Source organism: Eurypyga helias, unplaced genomic scaffold (assembly GCF_000690775.1).
Source record: "Eurypyga helias isolate BGI_N326 unplaced genomic scaffold, ASM69077v1 scaffold21915, whole genome shotgun sequence".
Classification (NCBI taxonomy): Eukaryota; Metazoa; Chordata; class Aves; order Eurypygiformes; family Eurypygidae; genus Eurypyga; species Eurypyga helias.
Genome location: NW_010251104.1, coordinates 57,997 through 72,089, shown reverse-complemented (window position 1 = coordinate 72,089; position 14,093 = coordinate 57,997). Strand labels below are relative to the sequence as shown.

The window sequence follows — 14,093 nt, the reverse complement described above, 5'->3', positions numbered from 1 at the left end:
GCTTAGGATTTCCCCAACCCAGTTGTTTTCTGTTGATGCCTTTTAATTTTGTACTTTTCAAAAAATGGTGATGATCCTTTCTTTGGAGGGTGTGTTCATGTTCTCCCTTCTACTGATGATTTCATAGACTCATATATTCCATAATATCTTAGTCTTTCTCTGGACTGAGGAGACTCAGTCTGACTTGTTTCTGTTATTGAGGCTCTTTCATGTTCTGATTTTTATTGCCCTTCTCTGAACATTTTTCAGTGTTCTGTATTTCTGTCACCGGAGGGTCTCCCAAACAGACAATAGTAAGACATCTTATGACTGCTGTTTGAGTCGCTGTTCAGCAGTAGCTGACTAGAGTCACAGATAGGTGGTCCTCTTTTGCATTTTTTTTAAATAGTCCTTTCATAAAGCAGTTGTTAACATTGACTGAATGAAAGCAGTTCTGTAAGAGACACCTTCAGTTCCTTATGCAGAAGGAAAAAGGCAGAGATGAAATTCATAATAGCTTTGCTCTGAACTTGGACACAGTATAAAGGAATGAGAGGAGAAGGCAGGTTGAAGGAAGGGCTGAGCACAACTGTGCAGGAATTAAAACCTATAAGGTGGTTTGAATATCTGCAGGGTGAAGTGAACCCTCCTCCAAGATTGATCTGAAACTCTTGCTGATTGCATCTCACTCCTCAGGAAGAAAATACAAAAAGATAACTGACGCTTAAAGGGGTTAGGCATTTTGGTTAAATCAGTTGCTTTTAATCAGGTGATAATAAACCTCAAGAGAAGAGCAGTTTCTTTCCCATGTGCTTGTGTACATATTGTTGTAATAAGATTCTTGTGAGCGCCATGTGTTGATTCAGTGTTTTCCTCAATTGCTACCCTTTAATGCCTGCTTTTGGCTGGGGAACTTGAGTTTGGAGAGAGTTATTTTGTGCTTAGGGCCCAAGAGACCCGAGTTAATTTTTGGCCTTGCCAGTGCTCTCTATGGGATCTTAGGGAAGTTTCTTTATATTTCTCTCGTTTTTTCTGTTTTATTCTCCCTTCCCCCACACCTCTTCTACACCCTAAAACTTCCATTATTAAGTTTCACCAGTTTCTCCGGTGTTACCTGCCTTATTTAAGGGCTGGAGAGCAGGGACTATTCTTTACAATATGTTTTCAATGGCTAGTAATGCCCCTGGTGCTGGGCAATGGCTTTCACTGGGGACATCTCTGCTCCCAGGCCAGGCAGTGTTTCCTTTATAAAGGAAAGCTTCAGAACTCCAGTAAGCAGTGTAAATTATTTTACCACAGGAAGTTTAGATGTATACTTGTTTTTTGACAGAAGCCTGAGATTATTGAAATCTATTGCTCCTGTGTTTCCGCAGCAGGAGATGAGTTACATCTTCCTTATTTTTCTTTTGGTTGGAGAAGACACAAATGATTACTTTAGTAATTTGAAGTGCCATTTGACAGGCATAGTGCTCATCTCTGTAATATAGTGAGCACTAAGATGATCCCAAGTATGTGTCGCTAAAAATCAAAATAAAAACACCTAAACCAACCCAAGCTCACTGCTGCTTCCTAGCTTAGGTAGGGGAGTGGGCTCTGGAGTCTTCAATTCTTTTTTTTATTTTTCTCTCCTTGGTGTTAGTAAACAGGAATGGCTGACAGCTCTCTAAGATCTTTGCTATCAGTTACTGTGCTTGTCGAAGCTTCAGCACATATATCTTTGTTACAGATGATGCACTGAAGGCGTTTGTGGTGCAGTGGCAAAATTAGAAGTGCCAAAGCACCTGAGTGTAACCTCATGTCATTAATCATTTAGGATTCCTTTTTCACTTGTGAAGCTTATTTGGTCAATTTTTGGTTTTACAGGAAAAAAGGAATGTTTAGGACATGTCTGGTATATCACTTCTTTAATATTTAAAACTTAACTTTGAGTGGTATACATCAATTAAAGTTATTTGAGGAAACTAGGAATTGTGAATTCCAATTCCAGTTTGGAGATCCTGTAAAGATCCAAGGATTTTCCTCTGTAAGGAAAGCCATTTAATTTATTTTTCTGTAATGACAGTATTATATTAAACTAGATTTAGAAGTGTATTTAATAATTTTTTTGCCTGAAGGCAAGATTGATTGATTATACCATTATCCTGGGAGATATAATAGTTTAATGTGCTCCTGAAAATCTCAAGTAATTGTGATTCTCAAAGGAAGTCTTTTCAGAAAATTACAGTGTACATATTTAACAAAAACGTAGTGTTCACTAGCTCTCATGATGAATACTTTTAAGTATTGTCTTTTCATTTTCTTTAGAAAATTAAGGTAGCAGCTTTGCGCATGTACACGTGCTGTGTGGAGAAAACTGACTACGAGGAGTTTTTTAAGAGTAAGTAGTGGATTTGATGGTATTTGGACTGGTGTGAATACTGCCTTGGTGAGGGAGCTGATGAAAATTCATTAGATACGTTTATACCAAAAAATATGATGGCAGAAAGACTTGCTGGACCCTAACAGTGCATGGTCAACTGGAAGCTGACTGTGCTACAGCGTTCCCTTAAGCTCTGAAGTGGTAAGGGTTCAGGGGCAGACTCCAGTGTCTGGGATCATTACATTGTGCCTGCTGCAATGGTGAACAAGAACAAGGCTGGAATAGGCAAACCCCAGAATATCCTGGGCTTTGAGGGATATTGCCTTTTTTATTACCAGGGGTGGGATAATCTAAGAATCCAGATATCTCTTCCCTTTTTACTGTGGTCAGGTGGTCTCTATGTCCTACCCTGTCCCATGACCAGTTGTGAGAAGGTCCAGTATAACTGGGATGCAGGTATGAGAACCATTCCCATCCACTGATGGACAACTTATTTTATCATCTGGGGTCAGTTAGATCACAGGGCCCTACCTGTCTCTCTTCCTCATGGCTGAGGCAGATTTGGTTAGAACTTAGACACTTTCTATGTTTTACTGGACATGACAGCATTAAACCAGGACACATCTCTTGACTTGGTAGAGAGTATGACTGGAAGAGACACAAGTTCCTCCTTAAAGTATATAGGAATAATATTAGCATGAATTGGGATGGCTTTTCCATGCTGCACGGTTTTTTAGCTGTTAGTGAAAAAATCAGTTGCTGCTTTTATTAGTATCAAATCTAGCTGGTGAAAGGGGAAGATGTGTTTTTGAGACTTACGTAAGCTTCAATAATATTTTATGCTTATGTGAGTTATTTCCTGTCCGTGTGATTTAGCTTGTAGTAAAGCCATTGCTTGGATCTGGCCTGTCACCTGAATTCCTGAGCTACCAAATGCTTTCTTACGGCTTTACAATGCACCAGCACAGGTTGGGGCTGGTGCTGCCACCTCTTGAGAGATCAGCTGAAGGGACATCTTTGTGTGTTCATCTAGTGCAGAGCTTATTGAAGGTGGTTTGCTGTTGCTGCTGCAAGATTTTCCAGTGGTTTTCAGAAGGCTTTCCAAAACTGTGATGTGGTTTCAGTGGTTGCAGGAGAGAGAGAACTCTGTGAGCAGTAGGATTCATCATTAGTGATCAAAAAATTAGAACCTCATTTTTCCTGTGCACACACCTCTCCCCAGCTGTGTGCCCTCTCAAGCTTTCTCAGATAAGTTCTCTTCTGTTTGTCGTATTTGCCTCTCAAATAGAGGTTTTGCTATTTTTAACTGGTGCTTCACTATCTCTGCTTAGCAGTCTGTTTGTACAAAGATGTATAAATATTACCCTAGATTAAAATTTAAATGAATCTCCAAACATGAGAAAGATACTGGCACAGATTTTCAGGCTCAGTACTGAGTAAAATTACTTCAGTTGTATTCTTGATACTCTCTTACTGTTTAAAAGACAAAATTCCCAGAGCTCCCCCTCACTTTAAACATATCACAAACAGCAGGCAGCCTTTCCTTCAAGTGTCACCAGAATGTCCTCGTTGCTCCTTTTGTCTTTTTGCTCTGTAGTACAAGTTGTAGCTGGTCCATCTCTGAATTTACACCCAGGGAAACTTATGTTTGCATTGACTTGGGACTGTTTTTACATAAGAAACAAGGTTGTTTTGCTGAGTTTGACAGTGTGTGTGATGCTCCCATTGGTGTTACAAGAATACCTGTGGTGTTGGGGTCTATGGTTGTGGTTACAAAAGAATAATGGTTTTCATAGAGAAAAAAAAGATAGACGTTTCTGTTACTTTATCTACTTGCAGCTGTTTTGGGGATTAGCTCTAAATTTTAACAGGCATGTGATCCATGTTTAAAAAGCAGTTCCCCTAAGACACAGACTGTTTGGGGTGGGCAGGAACCTTTTAAATTGATTTGGCCGACTAAGAAGCTTCAGGCTGTGGTTCCATGGGCAGCTGAGTCAAAGTAGAGGCCAATGGGAAACAGCTTATTTCTCTGTCTTCTGCCTGTGAAAAGAGGTAACACTCACAAGACTTCTAAGTTTCACAATTAGGTGAGCTTGTATAGTTGATGACTGGGAGACAGTTGGGTTTGCCCCAAGGATGGAAGCTTGTCCCCAGGTCATCAGACCTCCATAGCACCAAACTGCTCTCGAAGAAAGACAGTAGGAGTATTGAGATAAGAGAATGGCAAATTTCTGCTTTCATATGTAAAGATAGGAGTAACAAATGACTGATTCTTCATTGACTGTGGTGGTTTCTTACATACCAGATAATAACATGAAGACCTGACTTATTTCTCAGAAGGTGTGCTAGCTTGGTGGAGTTACCACCCATCTCTGTGCAGACATGCAATAAACATATTTCAACTTTGTGCAGATCAGCGTATTGCATGTGGGGTGAAGAGCCCAGATTTGGGACAACAAGGTGGCACATGAAATGTTCTGATGGGCAGCAGCTGTGGCATAAAGTAGGTGGTGGGGAGTATTCATTTAGGAGAGGGGAACATGGCATGAAACAAAATATCCAACTTTCAGTTCAATTCACAATGTCTTCATCAAACTAGGTCAGTCAGGAGCTGGTGTTTTCTGTTCTGAACTGCACCTTTTTCAAATAAAGATGAGCTTCGCTTAAGCCAGGACTGCAGCTCACTCTCAAAAGAGCAGCCTGGGGGCATGAGTAGGAGCAGCAAGCAACTCACTGAACTTTTTCCCCTGGTGATGCAGCAAACACAGGTGTCCCTGAGACTATGCTGATGTGGGCACATGATGCATTGCACTGCTTAGGAGCCCTAAAAGTAGGAATGGTGCTGCATGGGACCCAGCTCAGGTCTGCCTGCTGTATGCAGACCTGATGGTGTATTTATGCTTTGCTGCCCCCAGCACTTCTGGCTCTCGTTGCATGGTGTTGAGATATCCACGCAAACTGCATAGAGTCAGCTCTGGTCTCTGGAGACCTTATTAGCTTTTTCTCTGCTGTTTGTGAGAGCTGTTAACCTGCTGAGCTGGCCTTGGAAACCACACATCCAGGCGTGTGTAAAACCATTTGTGGGCTCATTAACCCTGTGTGATCAGAACCGGTTCTTCATAGAGCCTTCTCCAGTGTTTCTGGATGTGCTTTTGTGACATGGTTGTGTTGTGGCATGAATAGCGACTGCAGTGTGACCTTATGGAACTTGGATTGGCATGTGGGTTTTGTCAGGCAGTTCTCTGACAGCGGTGACAGAGTGTAAAGACTGGATAATATGGTGTGGAGGACTAGGACAATGATAGTATTCATGTCTTACAGGCTATTTTGTTATCTCAGTGCATTTCTGCTGATACCTAGTGAAATTTCTGAGACTTTGTTACACAAAGTGTGAGCCCTATGAACTGCATTTCTCTGTATTATGCCTTAGAACAGCAGTTCCCAAAATATGGACTGTGGATATGCAAGTCACAAAGCCACTGTAGTATATAAAGGAGGTGTTTTAATTGAGACTCTCTAGTATTTTACCACAGTTACTTTTATTATACCTGCCATTTTGTTATCTCTTTGATTTGTGATCATCCGTGCACAATACTTTGGGATCTCTGCTTTATAGGCTCCATCCCAAAAGTCTCTACTGTGCTGCTTATGTGGAAAGTGAAGCTGGTTTAGGACTTCAGCTGTTTCCTTGTACTTAAAAGGTCAAAGGAACTTTTAGGATCAGGTGGGTGATCCTGACCTGAAATGTGTCTGATGAACATGGAATGTAGGGTAACTTGAATTCGTCTTCAACTGTTAATACTGTTAATTGGTCTGCTGTCGTGCAGCTGCAGTAGTAAAGAGCTGGCTGTGTCAAAACAGCCTTGGTGTAACCTCTAGTGGGGTTTACCTACAGGACTCTGGATTCTTTTGTGTCCCTCAGCTCATCAGGTACCTTATAAGCACTTGCTGTTAGCTGTCATGCTCAGGGGAACTTGTTTTTTTTACAGGATATGGGGCCATTATCACATTGTGTTCTTCCTAAAATTGTGGTAGTGGCAAAGATGATCTATCAGGAAAGAAAGTCCACATTCAAGTTTTGCATCCCTTACCTGATGAATTTTAAGTGCAGAGTATGATTAGAGGAAGAGGTATGTCCTCGTAATCCCGAGCATTCACGTCTCTTATTGCATGCAGCCTTGTGAACAGGATGTGTTTTGTGGGCAGAATAGATTTATTCCCCGGCTGATAATAATCACAGTAATTTCCTGGGTGGTTTTAACATCAGACATTTTTTCTGTGTCTAAATGTATTCTGAAGGCAATAATTTTCTGTTTAAATATAGGATGGGTCTTTCTTCCCAGTTAGTTTCCCAGAATAAGGTGTTCCAACCCCCCAAATTTTAGAATTGTATTCTTTTTAAAAAGCTGATATCTGAGGGCAAGTTTGTTGCTTTAAAGGAGCCATCTCTCCTTTAAATTTACAATGTACACAGTTCTAATATAGAAGTTAGAAAATGAATTGTAAAAATAGAACTGCAACGCTTGGAAAATTAGAGAAAAAATTCTTCCCTCCTGAGTACTAACTAGGTCTTTAAAAACTTTCTGTTTTTCCATTAGTAGAGGTGTGAGCTTTGCTTTCCACTGGAGAGTGATCTCTGTGGTGGGAGACTGATACATGGTAACTTCTACTTCAGAAACCTCTGTTTGAACTAAGTGTTTTACACTGAATCTTGCCTGTGGAACCTTCATTTAATGAAACGGTTTGTATTAATGCAAGCACTGTGTACTCTTGCCCTGGTTAGAGGTGCCTTGGCATGCCTTTAGGTCTTAAGTTGTCATTTTTAGGCACATGAACTATTTCTAATAGGAATGAGAGAGCCAAAAGGGGAATAGGGTGAGGGAAATGTGTTTAACCTCCAGACATAGACTGTTAGTGTCTTTAGACTGTCTTGGAGGTGGCAAAGGTGATGTGTGGGCACTGGTGCTGAAGCTTGGCACCTCCTAGGCACTGATGGAGTCATCTCTCTGAGGAGGGAGTCATAGTGATGATTTGCTTGCTTCTTGTGGTGGTTGCCTGACCATAGCTGGCATATAAAAAGGAGGCTGTGAAAAGTATGGCTCTATGATCCAGTTGAATCTCCTTGGTAATACTTGGGAGCCAGAAGGAATAGGAGTCAGGAAGGAATATCTTCAACACACAAAAGATTGACTTCCTAAGCTGACTTCCTTGGGGCACATCTGACTGGAGAGTCCATTTCTGAACACTCTGGCCTTCTTACAGCTAGGCCTGAAGAGTCCAGAAAACCAAGTGCTGGGTGGGCCAAGGTGACTCTGTCATCCTTCTCATTAGATAGTCCTTTTAAAAACTTCCCCAGGAAGCAGATGTAGAGGTGACTACCTATGAGGAAGGCTTAAGATTTACGGGAACTTAAGGACTTAATGTACACATAACCCATAGGCCCATGCTTTTCAAGCATGAGGAAGAAGAATGTGGTTTCTGTGCCACATAGCCTAAATCTCCAGCCTCGCATCCTAAATCGCCCATACAGATCCATAGTGAACATGCATATGGACAAACCATCTCTGAGAAACTCAGTGGCTGTCAGAGTAGAGCTAAGTCTGAAACCAGAAATTGTTTGTATGGTTGGTTGGTGTATTTAATCCTAACGTAGAAGGGCTGGAGGCAAGGTATGCTGAGAGTGCTGTGGGTTGTACAGCTGTGTAGTAAATCAGAGCAGTGGAGTCAGAGCACAGTATTCTGTCCCTCACAGGAGGCAACAGCATGTTAAAGGAAGAGTGTAAGAACAGCAGAAAGTGTCTGTTGATATGTCCCCATTATTCTCTACTGCTTTGGGACTCCTGAGCTAGAAGCCACATATTTGTCAAATTCTCCATTTTGGAACACTGCCCCTCTCCCCAGTAAATGTTATCTGTGTGAGGTCTAAACACATGAAATCTTTCAGCATCTACAGCAGCCTATAGCTGCATGTTCTAGAGTTTAAGCACAAGTGTGACAGTAAATGATGTTTGCTTCTGATATGTATGTACTGTTTAGGGCCAGAAATTAAATTAATAAACTGTATTTGCGCTGTGGGGTAGTGAATTTCTGTTAGGTGCAAAACATGACAAAACTCATATTAATATTTAGTTTTTGTTTTGTGTTTTGTTGTTTGTTTGTTTTTCCCCTCCCATCAAGGGTGCCAAATGCCTGATACTTTGAATTCATGGTTTCTAGTAGCCCAGCTGCATGTCTGGTAAGTGAAAAGTAGAATAGTAATATAACTATTTTCAGGAAATAGTGATATGTTCCTTAATGTGAGGAAAAGTAGGCCCCATGTTATTGATAATAGTGGTTATATTCAATTTACTAATCACTGAATTTTAGTTTTCTACTAAAGAACAAAAAGTCCCATAGAGGAGCTAACGTCTTTCACATCTCTAAATTCCTCAGTAGTGGAACAGTCTTTGCCAAGACTTTTCTGAAAGCCTTGCTCAGCCTATACTGAAAAATCTTACTTGGGTGTTTTAGGAAAAGTTAAAATTTATGTAGAAGTGGTTTAACTTGGGAAAATTTGTGATGATTGAAATTGCTACTGATCAGAAACATTTAACAAATTATGACTTTGGCATTTATTCTTGCACCTCTGAAACATACATGTGGGTTGATGAATGCCAGCTTGGCTACATGTAAAAATATTTGACACCTTAAACATTAAGTTTTTTTCCTTTTTTCATTTGTGAAAATAGTAGCCAAAAAAAAAAACCCAGATTTTCATCCAGCATTACATACTTGTAAAGGTCAGAGGGGTGCACAAGGGAGTACAGTAATTTTTGTTAAATGCCAGATCTTTCAGGAAACTGAAGTCCGTAGATTCAGCTATCCGAAGGCTGAAAGGAAGTTTGTACTGAAATAGCTGCACTTAAGCATAGGCCCCTTATTTCCTTGCCTCCTTTTTTCCCCTTCCCTCCTTTTAATTTCCTGTCTCCTCAGTATATTGAAAGATGGGGCAGCTTGTTTCACTAAAGAATGAATAAACTAGCAGAACTATTGAAATTGTAATCAGTCAATGAAATCAGTGGAATCAAGTAGGGAAGAAGCTTGAGATTTGCAGTCTATTTGTGTCTTACTGTTCCCTGTGGATAAAAGGATTAAAACATTAATTGATAAGCTAATATTTTGTATTGGTATTTGGAAAAATACTGTAATAAATATTCAAAACCAAGCTGTTTGTAAGTATTGGGGGGAAAAATAAAGAGGGGTAACATGAATTTGCAAAGAGCACTTTTTTCTACACCTTCCTGATTTTTGCATTGAGAGAAGTGTACCCTGTAATCAAATTCAAGATACTTGATCTTCTTTCATGACAGGTATAAAAATAAAAAAAGGAACTACGATACAGATGAAACTATTATGGGATAGACAGAAAAATTCTAAGATCAAAGCTACATTTAAGGAGGCCAAGAGTTGCCACACTTTGAGCTGGTGATATTAAGGAGACATTTAATGAGGGAAATTGAAGTACTCTTCTGTTTAAGATATGGTGGACAGGTTGACAGCGATATCCTACTCAAGCAGGAAGAAACCAAATCCCTCTGCTTTGTATGACAGCAATGAAATGAGTGTGGAGGTTAGCACTAAAGGTTCATTTTTCCAAGGTTTGTGTGGCTGGCTCCTCCATGATCCTGGCAGTTTGACCTCAGCATTGCTGTCATTCTGGACCACAAATGAGAGATCCAGTTTGATATTCCAGAATACAGAGAATCCAGTGATAGAGCTGCTCACTACATGGGTCACTGGGGAGTGCTGCAGGCTTTGCTTGTCTTAGCTCAGTGACCAGGATCTTGCCATTTCATAATTTTGCTTTCACAGTCTGGTTTATTGCTGTGTTCTCTGTGATTCGCTTTCTTTAATCAGTTTGACCTCAGTAAAGTATGAACAGAACACTATTGATTCTTCTGGCTCTGGCAAGGTCAAGGACATCCTACCTCTGTCTGAAGGGTCAGTCCCTCAGCCTTTCCTGCTGGCTCTTTTGCCTCAGAGGCCAGAAACCTTCCTGATCTGGTGGCCAGCGACCTGACCATGTAGGTTCTGATCACCATCAGTTAAAGCATTCCTGTTCCCCCTTGCAATGCAGTCTACATTGCTTTCTGATGTACATACTACTTCCCTCTTTTTCAGAGTTTAATTTCAACTGATTTAGAGCGTCTTCTCGAGCGTTTTTCCTGTTTTGGTAAACCCCATCTCCTTTCTTGCTGTTGTCATTGCCTGTCATGTTCAAGTCAACTGTCTTACTGTGCTTTTTGCCTCCCACCTTTTATAGACTTAAGGTGCTTGTCAGAGCTTATGTTCTTGTGTTACAGGTTCTGGTGGGTTGTCTGAATCTCTGGCTCTTATTTCTTCTTGTCTGTGAATAGAGTTTTGCTACTTATCTCTAGTCGGAAAGGAGGGAAATTCAGGCTCTCACGTTTAGCCTCTGCTTTTGCTAACTTCTTTCAAGATAACATTCCTCCAGTTACATTCCAGTGCTTTCCAGTGCAGTGCTAAAATTATACTTTAGAAAATCAACCTATCAGTGTTCTTTCATGAATGTCATGTTTTTATAGGTCATTTCTGTTACTTCACACTTTTGATGTTAATAGGACTCTGTATTTAGAAGTCCAGACCTTTTGGAAATCTCAAGCTGTTTTCATCCCCTGCTGGGTTTGCCTTTTGCTATGCAGTGGCGGTCTGAATGGAGTATTGGCAGCATCCAGAGCTGTTTGAAAACTGCCAAAGGGATGAATTTGGTGACTGTACAAAGAAGTGTCTTGGTGCGACATGTGTCATGTAGATGCCTAGAGGTCCCTTCATATTTTCATCACACCAAGTGTGGTGACATATCTCTAAAGTACTTAGGATCAAAATGGAGTGGTGCTACAATTTGTGTTCTGAAAGACTTCAAGATCTATTGCAAAAATTCATCTGAGTTTTGTTTTTCCTAAGGAAATCTGCACTTGAGTGTTGATCAGTCTGAGAGAGTTCAGCAGAGAACAAGAACCACCAAATATGTAGAAAATAGTTCCTGCTGGAAAAGATTTCTCAGATTTACACAGAGAAGACTGAGGATACCATATCATTTTGAAATGTGCTGCCTCAGAAGAGGGGAATAAAATCTGTGTTTCATGGTAGAAAGGGCAGGGAGAAAGTTGTTCAGATTATGTCAGAGGAGTCTTAACTTTGAAAGAACAAGTTTATCTGGAATGTCTTGGGCATTAATCCTGCCTTAATGTGAGGGAATGGGCTGCATGGCCTAAGCAAAGGCACCAGGGAAGAGGAAGACGGCACAGCCAGGCTCTGGTTTATTGTCTTGTTCCCCAGCAAGACCTGCGCATGGCTGTGAATACAGTAGTTGGTGAACTTGCTAGGCTGGGGCACAGGCTAACACGCAAACCTAATTAGGAAGAATTCAGAATTCTGCTTGTTACCATTAGTCCTACAAGTGTGTGTCACAACACACAGCTGATGAGAGAGTAGATTCAGGAGCTTCCTTCTCCTGTCCCCCAAGCTGCTGGCCATTCGTGAACGGGTTAAACAGAAAAAAACTGTCCAAAATTGCTGTTGATGCTTGTGTTGTTAAGGCAGAATAATTCCTCTGAACAAGTACAACATAGCCCCCCAAATAGTTGCTCTGTTGGCACTATGGGAATACTGACAGAAGCTGTTGTAGCTGAGGCTGTTGTAAGAAACTGCTACATCCCATTCAAGATGGGTCAAGTTACAGGTGCTCCTGTTCCTTTTCACGCCTTCCTTCGTATAATTTTCTTCTAACGTAATCTCTGCATAATTTAAATACAGCATAAATTATCCAGTCAGTGTCAGATAGAGAGCTTTCTAAAGACAGTTTGGAATAATTTTGCTTTCACGGTTTCATGAAGATGAGTCAGTATTTGACTGAACTACAGGACAGGTTCTGTAGCGAGACAATAAAATGTTTCACTCTGTTTTGATCGAGTTAGAAGGTTTATAGTCTTTAAAAAGTCTGTGTCTTTTAAACCTCAGATGGCAAGTGTGGTAACAAACTACCAAATTTTCAAATAAACTGCAGAATTCCATGATCTTACTTGGGGATGCTGCAAAAACAGCTCTGTGACAGCACTACGCAAACACAGGGCGCCTTTTAGGCTCCGTGGGTAGCATGTTTTACTCTGTACACCACTTCAGTCCTGCTCATCAGTGACCAGTTGTTAGCTGTTGGTCTGTGCACTGGTCTCTCCTGCTTCACCACCACTGAAGACAGCCTGGATAGGAACCAGTATTTATGCTCGGGTGGAGGTTTTCTTGCCAAGCCACTCTTACTTTGTTTTTTTCTCCCTGAGCTTGCCTATTCAGCAAGAGGAGTATAAAAATGCTTTTCTTAGCCCAAAATTAGTCTTTTAATCTGAGTCTTTTTGACTTGTTAAGGGTGGGTAGAATTTTGGGATATAGTAACACTTACATAATTGAGCTGTATGTGAAAGTAAATTAATAAATGCACAAGAGTAGCAAAGGTTTTGAAGCAGGTGGAAATAAGACACAAAAGTTTTAAACTCTTTGTGCATTTGTTCTGTGGGTGGTAACTGGACAGCTGTTCTCTGAGTTCTGGACCACTGTTTTAGCAGAAAGCTTTGTCATCTTTCTGTGAGCAAGATGAGAATTCACTTCTTGATGCTGTCAATGACATCTGTTTGCTGGGTCAGTGGTGCTGTTGAACAGATACAGTGTTGTCACTGCTACAGCATAAACCTCCGGAATCCTTACACAGCTCTCTTTGCCGAGACAGACATTGCTGTCTTCCCTACATTCCCTTTGCTGACTGCTGCCCTTCCCCTTCTCTACCCACCCTCTGCCCAGGTTCTCTCAGTCCTTGGTCTTGGTCTACTTGGCATGCCTTGGTCCCTCTCTGCAGCCCCTGACCTCGCTCCACCTGGCTTGTCTTGGAGCCTGAGCTGTCTCTTGTATGGCCAGTGTTATTTTTCAGAAGCTGTCTGTCTAGAAATCAGATTCTGGTCCATGTGCTTTTCTTCTTTAAATTTTGGTGTCTCAGTTGAAAGGCCCTTGAAAGGGGTTTAAATGTATGATCCTAATCAGTAAAAAAAAAAAACAGGACTAATGCAGTTTTTGTTACCTTTAGTTTGTTTTGTCTCTGTAACTCATCGCTGGCAATAAGTTTTGCTACCTTCGCAGGTTAGAAAATATCTTTCCTTTACTAATCACTAGAAAAGAGAGAATCCATCATAGAAAGTGGCACCCATCCTTTTATAGGTCATCTCAATAGTCAAGGTTCAAGTGTTTATGATTCTCCTTGTTGAGCTCGCATTTGTAGATCACCAAATACTTTCAGTGCCTGTAGGGAGGCACAGATCTTATGTCCACTGAAGAAATGAACAGATTTTAAAAAATAATCATTTTTACTTAACTTTTGTGGCACGTTGATTATTGTTAGTATGCAACTGCTTCAAAGTGGCCTCCAGCAGTTCTACTCTGTTGCTTTTACATTAGCTGGGAGAATAATTTCGTGTGAGCAGTTTCCCACCTGTAGCCTGACTCTGTGCAAAGCAGTGACTTCTTTCAGCTCCAGTGTTTGAGCATCACCTCATCTACAGTAACTCAGTCAATCCTGGACAGGCACTTCCAGCTCCTAACACAGTAGCAGGGATCAGTGAGACAGGGAAGGTGGGACTGGTCTCTTAGCTTAGTGAGGGATTTCATGCTGTTTACAAATTACATATAAGAGGCAAACCAAAATTTTTGTTCT

General features: G+C 40.9%; 1 protein-coding gene across 1 annotated transcript in view; it reads left to right on the top strand.

The window, feature by feature from the left end:
* Nucleotides 1–2,283: 2,283 nt before the first annotated feature.
* Nucleotides 2,284–14,093, top strand: part of LOC104502601 (ubiquinol-cytochrome-c reductase complex assembly factor 1) — a gene marked incomplete at its 5' end in the record, with an annotated part of 35,549 nt that continues 23,739 nt past the window's right edge. Inside the window, 2 exons of the mRNA XM_010151911.1 lie at nt 2,284–2,356; nt 8,516–8,573. Coding sequence (XP_010150213.1) covers nt 2,284–2,356; nt 8,516–8,573 — 131 coding nt within the window. The remainder of the gene's footprint in view (nt 2,357–8,515; nt 8,574–14,093) is intronic.